The sequence below is a fragment of the Rhineura floridana genome, chromosome 11, assembly GCF_030035675.1.
Source record: "Rhineura floridana isolate rRhiFlo1 chromosome 11, rRhiFlo1.hap2, whole genome shotgun sequence".
In the NCBI taxonomy this organism is placed as follows: Eukaryota; Metazoa; Chordata; class Lepidosauria; order Squamata; family Rhineuridae; genus Rhineura; species Rhineura floridana.
In genome coordinates, this window is record NC_084490.1 from 6613770 (window position 1) to 6637125 (window position 23356).

General features: G+C 44.6%; 1 protein-coding gene across 1 annotated transcript; it reads right to left on the reverse strand.

Annotated features, from left to right (window-relative positions):
- Positions 1-4655: 4655 nt before the first annotated feature.
- Positions 4656-15456, reverse strand: LOC133367067 (vomeronasal type-2 receptor 26-like). The gene is made up of 4 exons (XM_061590765.1): positions 15166-15456; positions 13548-13775; positions 12552-12678; positions 4656-5557 (listed from the first exon to the last, which is right to left on the reverse strand). Exons 1-4 carry the CDS (start codon positions 15454-15456, stop codon positions 4656-4658), a joined length of 1548 nt encoding a protein of 515 aa, XP_061446749.1.
- Between the last annotated feature and the right edge of the window lie 7900 nt (positions 15457-23356).

Sequence of the window (23356 nt, forward strand, 5' to 3'; positions counted from 1 at the left end):
AGTCCTCATTTCCCCCTTCTGTTTAAGGTGGCTCCTGCTAATTTCCCCCCTCTGTTTTAAGGTGGCTACTGCTTCCCCCCCCCCGTTCCACACTGCATGCTGGGATGCCTGTTACGTGAGCGGCAGCAGCTAGCACAAAACTCCTGAGATCTTCCGGGTTCCCAGACTTGCTAACGGATTATTTCTGGTATCATTTATTGTGGAAATTAGCACTGTACTTGCTCTACATTCCACCAGAATTCCGGAGCTACCTGTTATGTCGTGTGAAAGCTCAAATATAATGTGCAAATTACCAGGTAATAAATTGTCAGAATAACGGAATAAACTGCAGTGTGAAAGCACCCTTAAACAGGTTGCATGGGTTCATGCCTGACTTTGCCACCTCTTCAGAGAAACCTATCGATTCAGCATCATTGGTGATCCAAATGCATGCTCTGAGTACACTCTAATTTCAAGGCTAGCTGATCCGGGGGAAGAAAGGGGGCAATGTACGAAAAGAACGTACTGATGCAGGGTAAAAGCCTGCTTTCTAAGGCAAATGTGCACACACGCTGGCACACTCACATTTCAACATCTGCTGTTACTCTGCTGCTGTTGTGTTGCTTTAAACTAAATTAAGCACACAAACATACACAGCCAACAATTTTCACAAAAATGCATTTTTATGCACACTTTCCTCTAGCATATGCATCTTTATGCACATCTTTATATATCTTTATCTTTATATATGTTGGGCTTCCGTTCCGCAGAGCTTGGAAAAGTTACTTTTTTGAACTACAACTCCCATCAGCCCACTCCAGTGGCCATGCTGGCTGGGGCTGATGGGAGTCGTAGTTTAAAAAAAGTAAATTTTCCAAGCTCTAGGGGAACATCTGATCCCTCTCTTCCTGCACACAAATAGCCACAACCACATGTGGATTCTCCACTTTATACTTGCTTATTGAGGGCAGGGTATTATGTCACACACTCTTCTCCAGTGATCACCCTCCAGCAGTCGGAGCAATGGTTGAGCCCAGGCTGAGACCTCACACCTTGCATTGCCACCTGGCAACCCCTCAAGTTCCCTCCCCATACCTTCTCTCTGCTGGGCTTTGGCTCAACTGGAGTTCCAGTCAACCCCCTTCGGCCCTCTATAAGGCTAACATTGGCTACTAGCCATGATGGCTATGGTCAGGGGCAGCATGCTTCTGAATTCCACTAGCCAGAATCAGCAGGAGGGCTCTTGAGATAAGGTCCTGCTTGTGGGTTTCCCACAGGTATCTGGTTGGCCACTGTGAAAACAATCTACTGAACTACATGGGCCATTGGCCTGATCCAGCAGGTTAATCTTATGTTTTTACAACATTCATTCTCTTCCTTCTCATTTATACGAACCTCTGAGGCTTCACTGGCAATAGCATTTTCCGGCTTATCTTCAGCATGCTATCTGTAACAACTCTAAGGTCTTGTTCCTGGTCAGTCACTGCCAGTTCAGAACCCATGAGTTTGTCCAACTCTACAATATCCTTTCTGAGGTGAGGTGGCTAGAACTGCTATGCTGTATTCCAAATGTAGCCGTGCCATAGATTTGTATAACAACATTATGGTATCTGTAGTTTTATTTTCAATACCTTTCCTAATGATCCCCAGCATAGAATTTGCTTTTTTTTTTTTTGCATCTGCCACACACTGTGTCAACATCTTCAGTGAGCTATCCACTATGACACTAAGGTCTCATGCCTTGTCAGTCACCACTAGTTCTGATCCCAAGAGTGTATTTTCTTTGCTCCAATACTCATAACGTTATACTTGTTTACACTGAATTGCATTTGCTATTTTACCACCCATTCACTCAGTTTAGAGAGGTCCTTTTAGAGCTTTTCACAATCACTTTTTGTTTTAACAACCCTGAACAATTTAGGATCATCAGCAAACGTGGACAACTGCTCACCCATAACTCTATATCATTTATGATCTAGCACAGGCCCCAATCTTGAGCCTTGGGGGACTCCACTTTCTATATCCCTCCAATGGGAAAATGGTCCATTTAATCCTACTCCCTGCTTCCAGTTACTTATCTAGTTCCTGATCCACAAGATGACCTTATGTCTTATTCTATGAGTACAAAGCTTAGGGATCATAGAATCATAGAATAGTAGGGTTGGAAGGGGCCTACGAAGCCATTGAGTCCAACCCCCTGCTCAATGCAGGAATTCAAATCAAAGCATGTGGGAATCCAAATCAAAGCATTCCCGACAGATGGATCTTTGATGAAAGTCCATGTACACTGGATCACCTCTATCTATATACTTATTTACACTAAAAAAGGACTGTAACAGGTTAGTCAGAGAGGACTTACACTTGCAGAAGCCATGCTGGTTATATTTCAGCAAGGCTTGTTCTTTTATATGGTTGGTTATTTTACCTAACACAATACTTTCAACCAGTTTTGCTGAAAGATATTTTAAGTTAACAGGCCTGTGATTTCCAGGATCCCTCCTGGATTCCTTTTTTAAAAATTGTGTTACATTTGGCATTTTCCAGGCCTCAGGTATGGAGGCAGATCTGGAGTGACAAGTTACATATTATTTTGTTAGGAAATCAGCAATTTCACAATTGTTTGAGAATCCTCAGGGAAGGTGCCACCCGCAACTGGGGATTTTCGTGTGCCGGAAATAGGCCCAATGGAAGAGGCTCTTGTTCTCTCTTAGCAATGGCATTTGGTAGCTAGAGATAGCAGGGCTTTCCACTGGATGTGTCCCAAGGCATGATGGAAGGGTGCATGGATGCTGCTTCTGCTCCCTCCAGTGGCCTCTGTGGTAGCAGCTGTTAGTTACAAGAAGAGGTCTCTCAGCTGGAGGTTTTAATAAACAATTGTGCCTGCATCCTTCATAGGTATTGTTGCAATGAGTTAAAATTAAACTATTATACTGAAATAAAATCAAACAATGCTAAATGAAACATATGCTTGCCTCCCTTATGAAAAGTATGGGAGTTTTCCGCTTATCAGCTTCATGCACAATTAAAATTGTTGTTCCCAGCTTACCGAACCAAAGGTCAAGGATAGAGGAAGTTTGGAGGGAGAACAGAGAAGTGGACCAGAATAGACAGATGCTGAGAAATTAAACAATGATGTATTCTTGATTAGCTATGCATTTCTAATGTTATGTATGTGACGCATCTATAGCCTATAAATATGATGGCTGTCAGCAATTCTGGAGAGTCACTTGAGAGTGGCCCTCCCTTTGCAAAGGTTCAAATAAAGGCAAGTATTTGCGGTACTCTGGTCTTGTCTCTATTCCTTATTGGCATCTCAGGGAATATAGAGTTCCTATCAGTCTGGCCTCCATTCAGGCCTGGCTCCTTTTGTAACAGTATGAATAGCAACAATATTAAACAATATATTTTTTAAAAAAACATGGAGAACTGTCCATGTGGTTTGCTTGATCTTTGCCCCTCTTCATCCCTAACTGCTTCATTTAAATGCCAAGAATAAGGCAAAGGCTCGTTGTCAATCAGTTGAGGAAGGCAGATGGTGTGAGTTACTGAGGGTGACTTGGAGGAGCACTTGAACAGAAGGGTGAACAAAGTGGGAATTGAGAGGTGCCCAGTTATAAGAAAGAGACTTCCTGATGGGTGTTTTCTCTATGAGAAAGAGTGAAACTCTGTCATGAAGGTACATGGAACATTAACAAGAGACTCCGGCAGAGAGCTCTCAGAGAACATCATAATATGGTTTCTCCCTTGGCGAGTTGCAGGGAGGCCACAACAGTCCTCTAGCCAAAGAGAACTAGCAGCCAGATGAGTAAGATTTTTCTCACAGAGAAAGATGAAGACATTTCAGAGAAAATCCCCACTGTTAACATATTTTAGAATTAATTAATGTCTCACCAACAGCATGGAGTGGATACTGGCATTAGATATAGCCAAGGTTCTATGGATGATTTAGCCATGCATTTATATTTTTGCCCCTAAACATGGAACATTTCCACTACCACAGCCACTATGCAGAGGAACTTTGGTTGGAACCACTCGTGTTTTCCCTGATGGGCAAACACTTAGTTTAAACTATTCGTGTATTTATGTGTTTTAAATATACATAATCACCATTCACTCAAACCTCCCATTATGGTGAACATGTGTACATTAAAGTTATAGTAAACAATAATTAGAATGAAGAATACAGTAACATTAGATATTGACTTGGAAGCAGAATCTGAATATACGCACTCTCAGTCCACATCAGCCCTCCCCCTTCCAAAAGGATTGACTTGCATTAGCACTGTGCTCATTACTCAGAGCAAAGGCAACAGAAAGACATTGCCTTGGACCATATGCAGAATCCAGTTGAATCAAGATTTTCAGTAACAGGGATATATAACTAATGGTTTTGTAACAAGTCAACTGTCTGACCTTGCCATATATTTGTTTTATCTGAAAAAGGAGGGAAGGATAATGTCGTAGAATATATTTATTTTGTCAGGGTGGGAGTAATTGACGCCAGTGGTGTTTTACATACAGTTAGATGAACACGTGAAGAAAGGCTTTATCCCTCCCACTTTAAAAAAAAACCTAAGAATTTAAGCTAATTATTGCAGCAGCGTCTGATCTTCTTACAGTTAAAAAGAAAGGGTGGGAATCCTTGCATTTTTGCAGGACAAACCCAGACAGATTCTTTAATTTTTTCTCCTCATTAGTTGGTCCCTCCTATTCAACTCAGGTCTAAGAACAATGATGCAACATTTAGGGAGAAAGATGCAACCGAGTAACCCAGCACTGGAGGCCAGGATGGAGAAGACCTCCACAGCCACCATGGCTTTGCCTCTTGTGCTCAGGTAGGTTGCAACAAAGGAGACCCACACACTGCAAAACACAAACATGCTGAATGTAATGAATTTGGCTTCATTAAAGCTATCTGGTAATTTGCGGGCTATGAATGCCACAATGAAGCTGATAATGGCCAAGAGGCCCATGTAGCCAAGAACATAAAAAAACATGGCAACGGACCCCTCATTACAGTGCACAATAATTTCATCCATTGCTGAATTGCTGTCTAGAGCAGGGAATGGGGGAAAGGTTGTCAACCACACAGTACAAATGGTTGCTTGAATAAGGGAGCAGGAAAGGATAATGGAATGTGCCTGTCTTTTCCCCACCCATTTTGTCAACCTAGAACCTGGTTTTGTGGCTACGAAAGCTAGAACTACAATGATGGTTTTTGCCAATACACAAGAAACAGCCACTGAGAAGATGATGCCAAAACTTGGTTGTCGGAGAAAGCAGGTCACTTTCCCAGGTTTGCCCAGGAACAGTAAGGAAGAGAGAAAGCAGAGCAGGAGGGAGATGAGGAGGATGTAAGTGATATCCCGACTGTTGGCTTTTACAATGGGAGTATCTTTGTGCTTAATGAAAATTCCTAAGACCAAGACCGTGATCAGAGAAGAAGTAACAGCAAATGAGGCTAAACTGATCCCTAAAGGTTCATCGTAAGACAGAAAGCTTATTGATTTGGGTATGCATCCATTTTTGTCCTTGCTTGGAAATTGCTCCTCTGGGCATTTGTAACAGTCATCCGTATCTGAAAAACAGAATAAAATCTCATATCACTGGTAATTCATATGCAGTTCAAACTGAACTCTACTTCAAGTGTGGCTCCTCCCTCCCATCACTTCCCTTTTGCCACTTCCCTTCCTCTTCCTTCACCCCTCCTCCTCCCGTTCCAATCTTCTCCTTCCCCCTCACACTCCTTCTGCTCCCCTCTCTCCCTTCTTCCTTCCCTCTACTCTCCCCTCCCCCCCTCCTCCCACATGATTAGTTTTACCTATCCTAGCCATGATTGCACAGGAGTAAATCCCATTGAACTCAATAAGCATGCAAATGATCAGACCTGCCTTTCCCCTCCTCCCTTCTCCCCTCCCTTCCTCTTCCGTTCTTCCTCCCCTCCCCTCTTACTTCTTTGCTTTTCCTTATTCTCAAATGATGTTTGTTTGCTTTCTGTGGACACAAGCAATTTGTTGCTAGAGGCAGACTATGTGTACTAAAGCTGCAATCCTAACCATGGCAACTCAGAAGAATCTCATCTTTTCCTCCTTGTGACGTGTTTATTGGCAAGTAAAAATGAATAAACTAATAAATGGATTTAATTTGATTAAATTTATACTTTTGTTTTCCATTCAAACTCCCGTTTCTTGATTGTTATAATAATAAATGAATGACTGGTGTTCATTCTGTCCAGTTGTCTTTTAAAAACAAAAGAACTCCGCAAAAAATCCCACTCTTAACAACTTACTAAACAAATGACAGTTTGAATGACACTAGTGTACATTCAGCTGGGTTGCAACATCACATGACTGAACTGGAGTTAGGATCCATCATAAGCCCCCGCTCTTATTCCCACCTCTGCCACTCCCCCAGAACACCCATTTTTGAGTCTTCAGGTATAAATTATGCTGGTATTGGATCAGCCGACTGAGCCTCAGCTGAGACGAGATGAGCAAGCTAAGCAAGTGAGCCAGGATGAGCTAGTTACACAGGCATATCCTGCCTAAGCTGGGAATCATCAGTTGAACTGGAGATCTGCCAGATCCTAACTCACTTATCCAAGCAGATTTTGGGTTTGGATTGCACCTGTGCTGTCACATTCAAATGGCCACCGCCCCAATAGCATGGGAAGATCTCTTCACAAGGTGACACACTTTTTTGCAGCATTTCCTAGAGAATATTCAGCAGTACAAAAGCCATTGTCCTTTGTATCTGTGGATATAAATGTCAAAATTCCTCCTTGATATGGTGTCTACTGTTTTCCAGTGTGAGGAGCTGACTATCATGTCATATCAAGCTTCTATCTCGAAGAACAGTCTGTGGCAGTCTATACTGTATATTCACTAATAGGCAAAAAACCTTGCAGTTTAAGAATGTACCTACAGCCAACAGACATTTCTATCAAACTTTAAAAAGCAGGGAAATTGGGCAGCTATAGTGAATGCACCAGGGGAGCAGGAGACCTGACCTCCTCTTTGAGATATTGTACCGTCCTACAAATTTGTCAAAATGCAAACACAATTTGGGTTGGTCTTTCACAATCCAATCCACTTCCTGCGCAGCTTGGGAGAATTTGGCAAAATGGGCAGGAAGGGGAAGGAGATTGGGGGGGCACTTTCATTTCCTTTCCAAAAGGAAAATGTAAACAGTATAATTGTTTTTCAGTGTTTCCCCCACCTTTTTATTCCACAGCAGGCACATGTAGCCTCCCACCCAAATTTAATCCAAAAGTGCCCCTGGCCACATCCACACCAAGCCTTTATTTCACTTTGGACAGTCACGGCTTCTCCCAAAGAATTCTGGGAAGTGTAGTTAGTGAAGGGCGCTGAGAGTTGCTAGGAGATGTCCTGTTTTTATTTTATTTATTTATTTTATTTCATTTTTAAACCGCCCATAGCGAATAGCTCTCTGGGCGGTGTACAAAAGATTAAAAATACAGAAATACAAAATATCACAATAAACAAACTGAAACAAAGAGATTTAAAATTGTAACATGAACCACATTAAAATGCTTGGGAGCATAGCCAGGTCTTAACCTGGCGCCGAAAAGATAGAAGCGTCGGCGCCAGGCGTACTTCTTCGGGGAGGCTGTTCCACAATTCGGGGGCCACTACAGAAAAGGCCCTAGATCGAGTAACTGTCCTCCAGGCTTCCCGATGGGTTGGTACCTGGAGGAGGGCTTTAGACGCTGAGCGAAGTGACCGGGTCGGTTCATAGTGGGAGAGGCGTTCCACAAGATACTGCGGTCCCACGCCGTGTAAGGCTTTATAGGTCAAAACCAGCACCTTGAATCTGGCTCGGAAGCAAATAGGTAGCCAGTGCAAACGGGCCAGAACAGGTGTTATATGCGCTGACTGGCTGGTCCTCATCAGCAGCCTGGCTGCTGCGTTTTGCACTAGCTGAAGCTTCCGAACTGTCTTCAAGGGCAGCCCTACGTAGAGCGCATTACAGTAATCCAACCTAGAAGTTACCAGAGCATGAACAACTGAGGCGAGGTCATCCCTGTCCAGATAGGGGCGTAGCTGGGCTACCAACCGAAGGTGGTAGAATGCATTCCTTGCCACCGTGGCCACTTGCGCCTCAAGAGACAAGGAAGGATCAAAAAGAACCCCAAGACTACGAACCTGTTCCTTCAAGGGGAGTGTAACCCCATCTAGAACAGGGTAAACATCCACCATCTGGGCAGGGAAGGCATTCACCAACAGTGTCTCAGTCTTGTCTGGATTGAGTCTCAGTTTATTAGCTCTCATCCAGTCCATTATCGCGGTCAGGCAGTGATTCACCACATCCACAGACTCACCTGTAGAAGATGAAAAGGAGAAATAGAGCTGCGTGTCATCAGCGTACTGGTGACAACGCACTCCAAAGCTCCTGATGACGGCACCCAGAGGCTGCATGTAGATGTTAAAAAGCATGGGGGACAAAACCGACCCCTGCGGGACTCCACATTGGAGAGTCCAAGGTGTCGAGCAATGTTCCCCAAGTACTACCTTCTGGTGACGATCCGCCAAGTAGGAGCGGAACCACTGCCAAGCAGTGCCTCCAACTCCCAACTCCGCGAGTCTCCCCAGAAGGATACCATGGTCGATGGTATCAAACGCCGCTGAGAGATCAAGGAGAATCAACAGAGTCACACTCCCTCTGTCCCTCTCCCGACAAAGGTCATCATACAGGGCGACCAAGGCTGTTTCAGTGCCAAAACCAGGCCTAAAACCGGATTGAAACAGATCCAGATAATCGGTCTCATCCAAGAGCATCTGGAGCTGACTGGCAACCACCCGCTCCAGAACCTTGCCCGAAAAGGGGACATTCGCCACCGGTCTATAGTTGTTCAGGTCATCTGGGTCTAAGGAAGGTTTCTTTAAAAGAGGTCTTACTACTGCCTCCTTGAGGCTACTAGGGACTACTCCCTCACTCAAGGAGGCACTTATCACTTCCTTGGCCCAGCCGGTGGTAGTAGTCCTGCTAGCCTTCACTAGCCAAGATGGACAAGGATCTAGAGCAGACGTGGTCGCCCGCACCAATCCAAGTACCTTGTCCACTTCCTCAAGCTGCACCAACTGAAACTCATCCAATAATGAAAGACAAGACCGTGTTCTGGACACTTCAATGGATTCATCTGTCATAACATCAGAGTCTAGGTCCCTACGGATGCATGCGATTTTATTTTGGAAGTGCCCTGCGATGTCGTTACAGCGAGCTTCAGATGTTTCAATAGTATCTCGAGGACCAGAATGTAAGAGTCCTCGTACAACCCTATAAAGCTCTGCAGGGTGGCAGAGAGATGTCCTGATAGAGGCGGCGAAGTGAAACTTCTTCGCCGCCCTTACCGCTTTTATATACGACTTAGTAGAGGCACTTACCAAAGCATAACTGCATCCGTCTGGAGTTCGTCTCCATCTGCACTCCAGCCTCCTTCTCTCTTGCTTCATCACTCTCAGGTCCGGGGTATACCACGGAGCTGTATGAGCTCTGCATCGAAGAGGGCACGCGGGAACAATCGTGTCAATAGCCTGGGCCATCTCCGTATTCCACAGTTTGACCAAGGCCTCGACAGGAGCGCCAGTACTATCAGCTGGAAAAACTCCCAGAGCCGTCTGAAAACCAATAGGATCCATAAGCCTCCGAGAGTGGACCAACTTAATAGGTCCCCCACCCTTGCAGAGGGAAAGAGTCGTCGTAAGTCTAAAACTCAGCAGGCGGTGATCTGTCCATGACAATGGAGTAGATGAAAAACACCCCACCTCCAGATCACCATTTCCATGACCAGTGGCGAAGATCAAATCAAGAGTGTGACCCGACACATGCGTTGGGCCAGTAACAAATTGAGACAGCCCCATGGTTGTCATGGAGGCCATGAAGTCCTGAGCAGCCCCAGATAAAACAGCCTCGGCATGAATGTTGATGTCACCCAACACCACAAGTTTGGGGGACCTCAACAGTACCTCTGAGACTATCTCTGTGAGCTCAGCTAGGGAAGCTGTTGGGCAGCAAGGTGGGCGGTACACCAACAGGATTCCCAGTCTGTCTCCTTGGCCCAGCACAAGGTGGAGGCACTCTAGACCAGTCGCCATCTGGACAGGATGCCTGGTGAGAGAGAAAGTACTCCTATAGACCACAGTGACCCCGCCTCCCCGACCCTCAGGTCTACCATAGTGCTGCACCATATACCCAGGTGAACAAAGCTGAGAGAGAGCAACTCCTCCTTGCTCACCCACCCAGGTCTCGGTTAGACATGCCAGGTCGGCACCCTCATCCACAATTAAGTCGTGGACAAGGGAGGTTTTATTATATACCGACCTGGCATTCAAAAGCAGCACCTGGAGATCTAAGGGCTGGCTGATAGAACAACCAGCAGTTCTGTGGCCTTGAGGAGAACCGGAACAAGGCACAGACACAACTTGTCTGGGGCGAGTTCCCCTTACCTGGCACGTTCTCCTCCTAGCGCCATACCTCCCATAACCCATCACTACGCTAATTGGGCCCCCCGAAAGCCTCCCCGTTAAATGCAAAATATGCTCTCCCAGGCACATATTTAAAAATATTAAATCACAACAGGCACATTCACACAACAACACATAAAATACACATAAACGCACACAAACACATCCAGACAATCTCATTCACACGAACAAACAAACAAACTAACTAACAAGTTAAAATACACCCAAACATCAACAATAGCAGCCGGTATTAAGAATACTCCTCCGCATCAAGCTTCGTCCATAAATAATATCTGCAAATAAAGTTGTAAAATATCTGCCCACGACCCAATAAATAAACAAACAAGTAAGCAAGCCAAAAGGGCAAAACACGCCCCAAGCAGTGAAACTTGAATGGAGTGGCGGCAAGCAGGCAGAAAGCCACGATGTAGCAAAGACATAGGAGCAGGCAGAAGCAACGGAGCCCAGCAGCAACGATCCAGCGATGGAACAACAACAAGGAGCAGGCAAAAGCAGCCGAAAGAATGTCCGAGCAACAGCGGCACGAAGGCCCCGGCAGCAGTGGAAAAACAATGGGCCCAGCCGCCACGATGGTGTTCCAGCGGCGACACGGCCCGCAGTGGCGGGGGCAACGACGGCGGCGGCAGCACAAGCCTCGACGATGACGGCCCGGGCGAGAGCACAGCCCGCAGCAGTAGAGGCGGCGGTCACAACGCCCGCACACGGGCGGGCCCGCAACAACGGCGGCGACAGCACCAGCCGCGGCGACACAGCCCGCAACGGGCGGGCAAGCGACGGCAACAGCAGCACAGGCCGCGACGAAAGCAACGGCCCAGCCACTGCAACGGCACCCCAAAGAGCGGCCCGACCGCCGCAACGACGGCACCCCGGCAGCACGACACGGCCCGCAGCAGCGGCGGTAAAACAGAGCCGCAACGGCCAGGCAGCACACGACCATGACCACGACAGTGGCAGCGGGCAGGCGGGCAAGCGGCGGCAGTGGGCAGGCGGCAGCAGCGGCACAACCCAGCAGCGACGCCCGCACACAAGCAGCAGCAAAGCCCCAGGCAGCACAGCCCGCAAGGACGACAACAGCGGGCAACGGCGGCGACAACGGCCCCAGGTATGCAGCAATATTCAGTCCGTAGTGACAGGCAAACAAACTGGCAGATGATAATGATGGTATTGATGGCATTGAAGTTTTTAAAAGATGTTTTTAAGTTGAAGCGCGGAGCTCCCTGCTAAGCATCGGCCTCAGTCGCCATCTTTTCCTGCTCCTCTGTTCCCCTCACAGAGCTTCAGTTAGAGTGGCTGACTGTTAAACCACTCTGGCCACTGGAGCTCTGTTAGTGGAATAGAAGTCTCCTCTCAGCACACTTCACAAACTACACTTCCCAGGATTCTGTGGGGGAAGCCATGATTGTCTCAAGTGAAATAAAGGTCTGGTGTGGGTGTGGCCCCCTGATGAGGCAAGCCCAGCATCTGTGAATCTGGCTTTTAGAACACTGACGGTTCTTACTGAGCATGCCCGACATTATCATTGAGTTCAATGCAAAATTCCTTAAATTAATTAAAAATCAGCCAGGCATTTTTTTTTAACTTTTGAACTGCAGAAGATTAAAGTCAGAGTATGGGGCAAGGTTAGTAACAGGATTACAGGCACGCTGTGAACATGGCTGCTTTTTAATCCATTTCAATAGATTATGAGAACTCTAACAGAAAAAAGTCCAAAAGGGGTCTGGGTTTCCCCCCCCTTTTTAGACTTTGAACTCTCGATTCTCTCTCACTGTTTTGGGTATCACCATGAAAATTTGCAGGGTTGTTAAGCAAGCATTTCTTAGTTCAGGACTATAGGTTTTGTAAGGTTTTGTTTTGAAATAAGCTTATGGGAAGCATCAGAATGGCATTGGGGTATTTTCAATTTAACATTGCAGAATGCGTAAAATCCACGGTGGCTATAGTATACAGCCACTCTTGTGGTTGTATAATATGCACATCAGGGTCATTTATTACTTGTAATTGGTCTTCTGACACAACTATTTCAATTAAACCTCTACATGGGAGATAATGGAGTACTTCATCACTTACTCATCTTGTCTGAAATCTTCCCTTCTGGGCATGGAACACAATCGTAGTAGCAAAACTTTTCCCCTTCCTTCATTTTCTTTTGATTACCAGGTTGGCAGTGTTCATTACAAAGAGAAATGGGAAGCACCTATTCGCAAACATGAGAGGAGTTAAAATAAACAAATGTTACATACCAGGTTTTGATACTCATTTTGAGATGGCTCTTGGTAGAAAATAAGAGAATATTTATCCAGAACTACTGTGTTGGAAGATGAGTTGGAAACTGCCGCTAGTACAGAATTGGGCAGCCAATTTGTTGACTGTGGTAAGGCAATCTGAGCACACAACACCAATTCTGGCATGACTGCACTGACAAATACTTAGATCCTAGGTTCAATTCAAAGCGGTAATTTTGACTTATAAAATCTTCTGCAGCTCTGGATCCCAATACCCAATTCTCTCCATGTGAATCCCCCCAAACATTGCTTTAGTCACGAGAGGCTCTTCTCTGTGTGCCACATTCAAGATGTGGGAAGGGTGGCAATGTGGAAATAGTTTTTTTCAGTGGTGACTTCCTGTTTCACATGGAAGGACACATGGCTCTATTATTGTCTGCTTTTAGACATGAAGCTAAAAACATTTCTGCTGACCCAAGGAGAGCAGTGAGTTATGGTTTATTATGATAAACCATACAATGGGTATTTAGTGGAGGACTGAATCCTTCTTTGGTCTGCTTTCGTGGTGTATCCCCTGTGAGGAAGGTTCTCACAAGGAAGCACCCCACAGGATTGACTCCCCCATTGTATTGGTCGGGTGTGATGGGGAGGAAGCTTGAAATATGGGTCTACTAAAAGCACAGGCAAATCCCAGGTGTCATGACTAAAATCCATGTAAGCCCATCTGATTGTACAATAAGGCAACATTAGCCTAGAATGTTGTTGGGTCTCTTGAGATGGTGGTCCCTTGGCTGCATCCCCTTTAGTCCACACCTTGATTTAGCTGTGCCAGAATCTGTACCTGGTTAAAACTTTTGTGCCACATGATCATGTTCTCCTCAGTAATTATTCCTTTCCTAGAGAGAGCACCACGTTGCAAGATTCCAACTTTCACTCGAAGGAAGGAGTTGTTTGGGAATATGACCAAGTTCATTATGTCAAATGCGCCTCCCATTTCCCTTTTATCATTAAAGGATATTAGTTCTCCGGCGGAATTGTTGAACGAAATGCCATGAAGAAAAGGATGGAGCTAAGTGAAAGACAAAAAGGGAGTTGAAATAAACACAAGTCGGTACTTTCATCTTTACTAACCAGTACCATTTACAAACTTTCCTTTAAGAAGGCCGAATTATAATGAAATTCAAGTCATTCTGACCAAGATAACGGAAAGCTCATGTGACAAAATTTTCAGGTTCCTGGTCTTGGTTAAATAAGTACATTTAATAAATAAAATATATCATTCTATTTCATTGGTTGTTCATTGATGTGGAAACCATACCTGCCAAGCCTGCAGATCATGAAGGTTAGCATCAATTCCCTTCACACAGGCTCTCAGCTTGGACCGAGATGAGCACATAGCATGCAAAGCATGAGCCACGGCATAAACCCCATTATAGATGCTGTAGCTGTGGCCAGTCATGAGCAGTTCAAAGTGAGGTCCAGGAAGAGTCTCCAGTCTCTCCTCCCCAGTACATGCTTCATCAACCTCCACTGGCACACCGGGGGTTGCTAGTAAACAGTTAAATGCTTGCTCCCAAAAGTCCTTGATAAAACCATCTCTCAGTGTCCAGTAAGGTTTTATTTTGTGAAGGAATTCTTTAAAACCTGTAAGCACATTTGAGTGGATTGCAAAAGAAATGGCACCTTGGAACATCTGAAGACCCCTTTCTCTTAGAAACCCTGTCAATACGAAATCTATCTGGGATGTCACAATCCACACCTTTCTCAGTGATGTGCTTTCCTTCTTTTGAAGATCTCGTAGAACTACCACAGTTCTCAGCCACAAAATAGTCAAAGATTCTCCATAGATAATAAATGCAACTGCTTTATTATCTGTAAGACGTTTATAAATATCCAAGGCTAAACTAGTAGTTTCATCAAAATCATCTACATGGGCTAGTTGTGGAATTCTATGTGTGAAGGCTGAACAGATCCCATGCTGGAAAAACAATGGCTCCAGGATCTGCAAAAAACGTTCTCCGCTGTTATCTTGAGCTGCAAAGATCCCAACCCACATCCATCCAAAATATTGAAGTAACCGGATAATCCCCACATACTGTTGTGATTCATTTGGGACCATGCAGTAAAAGGAAAGTCCCTGGGTGGCCCATATTTCCTGTGCTGCAAATGAGCCATATGTGAGCTAAAAAATTACAGATATTGTAGAGATAGGTTAGGAGGAGTTACTTTCTGTGCATACGCTGTTTATGTGACACATTTATTGAACCACCAGAAGATCAGCTGAAAGTTAAAGATAAGAACATTTCTGGTAGAATTTTCTCGAGGTATCAGTTTTTTTTAAAAAAAATATACTTTTTAGACAAGTTTAACTCTCCTCATCCCTTTGAACTACAAAGTGGTTCACAGTATACCCAAGGATGAATGTAATTTCCATATAGCCACACAGAAAAGATACCTACCTGTGGAATTTTATAAAGCCTTAAAATGTCTGCAATAAGAGAAGAGGTGTCAGAGCCAAGTCCACCAATGATGGCCACCAGGTTTTTCCGTCTGTCACATTTATAGTTGGGGATAAACCTATGTGATTTGAAGAGCAGGTCCAGAGTGGTGCGATAAGTCATCCTCTCGTTATAGTAGCTGTCACAGATGTGGAACCCGAGAGTAACGTTTGGTAAGATCTTTGGATTCTCATTGATCTCATTCACAGCAAATGCCAAGGCAAGGATGTGCTGGTAGAATTTTGTTATCATGCTACAAATAGGGTTAATTCATAAATTCAGAAAAGTGTTTAACAATGCTGGAAGCTTTTATATGAAAATAAGAATAATATGTATCACCACATGATGTTGATAGGGGATGACCAAGTATGCACATATTTTCTTTGTCCAATCTGCTACTCATATAAATGAGCGGATGCAGAGAGGAGTGAGTGGGTGGGAATCCTTTCTCTGGAACATCCAACTGGATTCCAAGAAGGGTGTTCTCTCAGAGAAAGATTTCTACAATAGTAAACAATCTGAAAATGAAACCCACCAATGAGAAGGCCTCCTGACTGTTGCCACTCATATCAATCAGGGAAGGAATTTTTTCCCCCTGTTCAAAAGGTGCATCTGCTTCACGCATCTTCGTGCATAAGTTCTAGCCAAAGCATGAATGAAAACAGGCTAACACTAAAGTATATGCAAGTCTAATAGCTCTAACATGTCACTAGGGGCTGTATCCAGTGTTAATTCTACTCAAAGTAGACCCATTGAAAGTAATGAACCTGACTCATGTAGGCCCATTAATTTCAATGTGTCTGCTCTGAGTAGGACTACCACTGGTTAAAACATTAAATTGTTTTCAAAAAGACTACTCACAGGGAATTTTTATATACCTTGTGGTGGTTTTTTTTTTGCAAATGTTCCACTTTTTCTTCATTATGACACATGCTAACTTGACAAGTACTTTTTAAGTTTCTTCTTTCCCAATATTTTCCCCAGTGGGTGTACTAAACAAAGTTTTCATGCATTTCCCTGCATGTCAAATTTGAACAATTAAAGAAAAATGCAATTCCCAGTCTCACAACCCATTCCAAAGCTGAAAGAGTTCCCACTACGAGAAAACAGACCTATATTTATCTGAGAGTGAATACCATCCAAAAGACTCAGAAAGCAATTCAGGAAGAGCAGGCCTACATATCACTCATATAAACAATTCTTTGCAATTTAACCAACTTCAAAACATGCAGGTGGGGGGAAAACAGTTCTTTACTCTGCAACATCGAACAGGTTCTGTGAAGGGTGCTGCTCAAAAAAAGGTTGGTGAAGATGGTAAATGATCTGAGAAGCAATCCCACCAATATGGAGGTCTCCTGGCTGGTACCACTCATGGGGAACAGGGAGGGGATCAGTTGTGGAGCATTTCATTGCATCTGCTTTGTACACCATAAGAGGCAGCGAAAGAAGGAAAATCAGTTGAAACATCCTGTCAACAAAGGTTCTCTCTAGGCATAGACTCTTCCTGTGTTCATCTGCAACAACTGCCTGACTTACACAGACTATACTGGATGGGGTCTGTTTCTGATAATAAGAGCGATTTATCAGCTTCACTTTTAGCATCAAAAGGGACAGAAATGAAAACTCTGTGTATTACCAGAGATTGCTACCCACTCCAATTACAGTTCCAGCTGATATGATGTGGATGGGGAAAATATCTGGAATGAAAACTACAGAGCCCTGCCTGCCTTTCGCCCCTACCCCCAGCCATCCGTGGCACAGGGGATATTTTAAAACCACTACCTGGCTTGTTTGTTGATTGTTCTCTCCTGTATCCTGGAGTTTTGGATCTTTGGCCAGGTGAATTATAGTGATTTGAATAATTCCCGGGGGAGGTAGGTCCTGGCATATTTATCCTTTGTTTCAAGATTTGCTCACAAATCTCTTCTTCTCCTACACGGCACAATAAGTGCCAGGTGGTTAAGAATTCCCCATAAGGAACAGACAACAGTAAGAGATTAAAAAAAAATCCTCTATGACACATCGAGAGTAACTTTTTAGAGGATTTATAGTATTAAATGTTATAAGAGGTTTAAGTGAGAAGCTTCTTGAGATGCTGACTTGGGAATAGGGATAGGCAGATCTGAGCATTTTCTTTTCGCTCAGTTTGTCATTTTTCTAATTCCATTTCACACCTACTCACATCTTTCTGTTGTCCTTTTACAGTCCTCATGAACATTCATTGCCACATCAATGCAATTTTTTCCAAATATGCACATATTTGCATTCATTTATTTACTAGCATATACAATTTGGCAAAACAATGTTCCCTAACATGAAACATTCTTGTATGATATTTTCACAAATATATGCATTTCCATGCATACTTTGATATAGTATATTTTGTATATGTTGGGCTTCCATGGCAGGGGTACATCAAAAGACCCAGTGCCCATGCCTCTGGTTCCTCTCTTCCTGCACAGAAATAGCCACAACCTCATGTGGATTCTCCACTTTATACTTGCTTATTCGGGACTGGGTGTCATGTCACACACTCTTCTCCAGTGATCACCCTCTAGCACATCTTTATTGGGGCAATGGGTGAGCCCAGGCTGAAGCCTCACACTTTGCTTTGCCACCTGCCAGCCCCTCAAGGTCCTTCACCGCACCTTCTCTCTACTCGGCTTTGGCTCAACTGGTGCTCCAGTCAACTACCTTCTACCCTCTGTAAGGCTATCATTTGCTACTAGCCATGATGGCAATACTCTCCTTCCATGGTCAAAGGCAGTATGCTTCTGAATACCTGTTGCTGGAAAGTACAGGAGTGGAGAGTGGTCTTGCACTCATGTCCTCCTTGTGGCCTATCCACAGGGATCTAGTTGGCCACTGTGGAAACAAAAACTGAACTAGGTGGGTCATTGGCCTGATCCAACAGGGCTCTTTTTTATTTCCCTTCCTCACCTCTTTCCCCCTCACCGGCAACAGCTCTCTCTCCCAGCTGTTCCTCATTTAGCTGATCCACCAGCAAGCCCTACTGACCAGGGACCTGATTCTTCATCTATGCAGGAGGGAAGGCAGCAGCAATGTGCTCTCTGGAATCCCTCCCTCTGCTTGAGGAAATGAACCTTCTTGGACAAGTTGGACAGGACTCTGTGGCCAGCAGCATCTTGAAGATTAAGGCATCATGGCACATGGGGCACATTCCCCAATGCTGCCACCCAACAACAATATTCAGTCAAGACAGGAGGCAGAAATCATCTCCCCAGTGCAGTACTCAGGAGGTCTGGGTTGCCTACTGGTGGATACTTCTGTCTGTTCAGGGGCTGGTATGAGACTTGTTACGGTGTTGGAGAATTTTTCTCCTTGGGATCTTTTGCTGGAGGTCCTTGAATAAATTGGAAGACACAGGCTTGGAGCAAAAAGGTAGGCCCTTATTTTTACAAGCATATGCAGGGTCGGCCTCCCAGGAACATCCAGGAGGGACTACACTGAGGCACTGTGTGCAAGCTCTTTTATAGAGTACAGTTACAGCATGTGACAATGATTTCACCAATCTCATGAGTTCTTGCTCACATAACATCACAGTTCCTCCTCTCTACAATTGTTCCAAACCAATCAGAAAATAGTAGCTAACTCCAGTGGTGATTCCAAGATTCTGTCCATATCAGTAATGTCTCCATTGTCCTACTGTCTTAAAAGACTAATGAATTTTGGGGCTAGTTGGAACAATTACTATTGTGAATATGCTTTCAAGCATACTTGGTACAGCCATTGTTTCATTGTTTCTGATGGGTCAGGCTGACTCAGGTACACCTGGAAATATTTGGACAAGTTCCCTGAGTTATGTTTGTCTCAACTCAGGGTGTTTGGGAATGTATGAGTACCCCCAGTTCTATTCCTTTGCCATAGAGGTTCTTATGTCCCTATACTTTCTCAGAAATCCCATTTCCTTACTTATAAAATGCATAGCTCAAGAGAGGGGATTATTTAAAACACTTGAGCTTCATTTTGAAGCCACACAGGCTAAAGAAAAGAATGGGTAACTTTGGTTAAGTAGTATCTTTCAGCCTCAGAAATATAGAGGCCGGCCAGCCACCTCAGACGTACCTTTTTCTTAATGAAAACACACTTATAAAGTTGTAAATATAATATAACACACTGGATTAATTTAAAATCATTGTAAAATCTCACTATTTCTCTTTATTAAACATTTAATTATGCTGCAAAGCTTGTTCCTGTAGATGGAGCTCTTGCTTTACACAAGAAACTATTTCCTTGGATCAGAATAGTATAATTATTAATCATACCTTCACAGGTAAGATGCTTGCTTGACTTAAAACAATACAGTAAACAATCTCTGTCAGTCACTCACTGGCTGAATCTGGCAAGGAGCCAAGAGCTCACTGTGACCGTTTGCCTGTTTTTCTCACAGATCCTGATTGAGGCTCATGGAAATTCAAGGTTTTCCATGAGCCTGAATCTCAGATCCCCATGATTATAAAACATAAAAATGTAAATGTACTGCCTTCAAGTCGATTCTGACTTATGGCGACCCTATGAATAGGGTTTTCATGGTAAGCAGTATTCAGAGGGGGTTTACCATTGCCTTCCTCTGAGGCTGAGAGGCAGGGACTGGCCCAAGGTCCACCCAGTGAGCTTGGACCCTGAAAATCTTGACAACTATAGACCGGTAGCAAATGTTCCGTTCCTGGGCAAGGTTTTAGAGCGTGTGGTCGCTCACCAGCTCCAGGCTCTCTTGGATGAAACTGATTATCTGGATCCATGTCAATCGGGCTTTCAGACGGGGTTTGGTACAGAAACAGCCTTGGTCGCCCTGTATGATGACCTCTGTCGGGAGAAAGACAGAGGGAGTGTAACTTTGTTGGTTCTCCTTGATCTCTCAGCGGCTTTTGATACCATCGACCATGGTATCCTTCTGGGACATCTTGCGGACTTAGGAGTTGGAGGCACTGCTTGGCAGTGGCTGTGCTCCTACCTCAAGAATCGTCTCCAGAAGTTGGTGCTTGAGGAGCATTACTCGAGTCCCTGGATACTCCAATATGGGGTCCCACAGGGTTCAGTTCTGTCCCCCATGCTCTTTAATATCTATATGAAGCCGCTGGGCGAGGTCATTAGGAGATTTGGAGTGCGTTTCCAGCAATATGCTGATGATACGCAGCTCTACTTCTCCTTTTCATCTTCTTCAGGTGAGGCTGTTAATGTACTAAACCACTGCCTGGCCGCGATAATGGACTGGATGAGAGCTAATAAACTGAGACTCAATCCTGACAAGACTGAGATGCTGTTGGTGGGGGGGCTCTCTGCCCAGATGGTTGATGTCCAACCTGCCCTAGATGGGGTTACACTCCCCCTAAAGGAGCAGGTCCGTAGTTTGGGGGTCTTATTAGATCCGCTCCTGTCACTGGAGGCTCAAGTAGCCTCGGTGGCACGGAATGCGTTCTACCAGCTTCAGCTGGTAGCCCAACTACGACCCTATCTGGATAGGGAGAACCTTGCCACAGTTATCCATGCTCTGGTAACCTCTAGATTGGACTACTGTAATGCACTCTACATAGGGTTACCTCTGAAGACGGTTCGGAAACTTCAGCTGGTGCAGAATGCTGCAGCCAGAGTTCTTACTGGGACAAAAAAATTTGATCATATAACACCTGTCCTGGCCCAGCTGCACTGGCTACCAATATGTTTCCAGGCCAGATTCAAAGTGTTGGTTCTTACCTATAAAGCCCTTAACGGCATCGGACCGCAATACCTGGCGGAACGCCTCTCCCGCTATGTACTTACCCGGTCGCTGCGCTCGACGTCGAAGGCCTTTCTCCGTGTCCCAAAGCATAGGGAGGCACGGAGAACGATAACTAGTGCTAGGGCCTTCTCAGTGGTGGCCCCCGAACTATGGAACACCCTCCCTGATGAGATACGCCTGGCGCCTTCTTTGTTATCTTTTCGGCGCCAGGTAAAGACCTACCTCTTCGCCCAGGCATTTTAAAAATTTAAAAATTTGAATTTAAAATTGAAAATTTTTAATTATGTTTTATTGTGTATTGTATTTACATCCACTTGTATTTTAACCTGTTTTATTATGCTGTACACCGCCCTGGGAGCTTATTGCTATAGGGCGGTCTAAAAATGTAATAAAATAAATAAAAATAAATAAATAAATTCATGGCTGTGTGGAGATTTTATTCATTTATTTTATAGGAAGAGGAGTAATTTGATGTGGGTTGTATGTTACATACAGTTAGAAGAATTGGCAAAGGAGGGTTCTATCCCTCCCCCCTTTAAAAAAAAAACTAAGAAGTTAAGCTAATTATTGCAGCACTGTCTGATCTCCTTACAGTTAAAAAGAAAGGGTGTAAACCCTAGCATTTTTGCAGGACAAACCCAGACAAATTCTTTAATTCTTTCTCCTCATTAGTTGGTCCCTGCTGTTCAACTCAGGCCTCAGAACAAGAATGTAGCCTTTGGGGAGAAAGATGCAACCTAGTAACCCAGCACTGGAGGCCAAGATGGAGAAGACCTCCACAGCCACCATGGCTTTGCCTCTTGTGCTCAGGTAACTTGGAACAAAGGACAACCAAACACTGCAAAACACCAACATGCTGAATGTAATGAATTTGGCTTCATTAAAACTGTCTGGTAATTTGCGGGCTTTGAATGCCACAATGAAGCTGACGATGGCTAGGAGACCCATGTAGCCAAGGACACAGTAAAACATGGCAATGGACCCCTCATGACACTGCACAATGATTTCATCCATTGCTGAATTGCTGTCTAGGGCAGGGAATGGGGGAAAGGTTGTCAACCACACAGTACAAATGGTTGCTTGAATAAGGGAGCAGGAAAGGACAATGGAATGTGCCTGTCTGTTCCCCACCCATTTTGTCAACCTAGAACCTGGTTTTGTGGCTACGAAAGCTAGAACTACAATGATGGTTTTTGCCAGTACACAAGAAACAGCCACTGAGAAGATGATGCCAAAAGTTGGCTGTCGGAGAAGGCAGGTCATTTTCCCAGGCTGGCCAAGAAATAGCAAAGAAGAGAGGAAGCAGAGGAGGAGGGAGAGGAGGAGCATGTAAGTGATGTCCCGACTGTTGGCTTTTACAATGGGGGTATCTTTGTGCTTAATGAAAATTCCTAAGACCAAGACCGTGATCAGAGACAAAGTAACAGAAAATGAGGCTAATTTATTTATTTATTAGCTTTTTATACCGCCCAACTAGCATAGCTTTCTGGGCGGTGCACTACACGATATAAAAATACAAATACATCTTAAAATCTCATAAAAAATACAACATGAACATGAATAAAAACAAAAAAATCAGAATCAATTTACAACAAATTTTAAAACTGAAGTAAATTAGATATTAAAATGCCATAGCAAAGAGGAAGGTCTTAACTTGGCGCCAAAAGGACAACAATGTCGGCGCCGTACGCACCTCATCGGGGAGACTATTCCACAATTTGGGAGCCACCACTGAGAAGGCTCTGGATCTTGTCACCGCCCTCCGAGCCTCCCTATGAGTCGGAACTCGGAGGAGGGCCTTCGATGTAGAGCGTAGTGTACGGGCAGGTTCATATCGGGAGAGGCGTTCCAACAGGTATTGTGGTCCCGCACCATATAGGGCTTTATAGGTTAAAACCAACACTTTGAATCTAGCCCGGAAGCATATTGGCAGCCAGTGCAAGCGAGCCAGAACAGGTGTTGTGTTCCAATCGCTTGGTCCTCGTTATTAATCTGGCTGCCACATTTTGGACAAGCTGTAGCTTCCAAACTGTCTTCAAAGGCAGCCCTACGTAGAGCGCATTTCAGTAGTCCAATCGCGAGGTTACCAGAGCATGTACAACTGATGTGAGGTCCTCCCTGCTCAGATAGTGACGTAGCTGGGCTACCAACCGAAGTTAGTAGAAGCCATTCCGTGCCACCGAGGCCACTTGAGCCTCAAGTTACAGGGAAGGATCTAATAAGACTCCCAGACTACAAACCTGCTCCTTTAGGGGGAGTGTAACCCCATCCAGGACAGGTTATGTATCCACCATCTGATCAGAGAAATCCTCCACCAGCAGCATCTCAGTCTTGTCAGGATTGAGCCTCAGTTCATTAGCTCTCATCCAGTCCACTGTCGCGGCCAGGCAGCGGTTTAGCACATTGACAGCC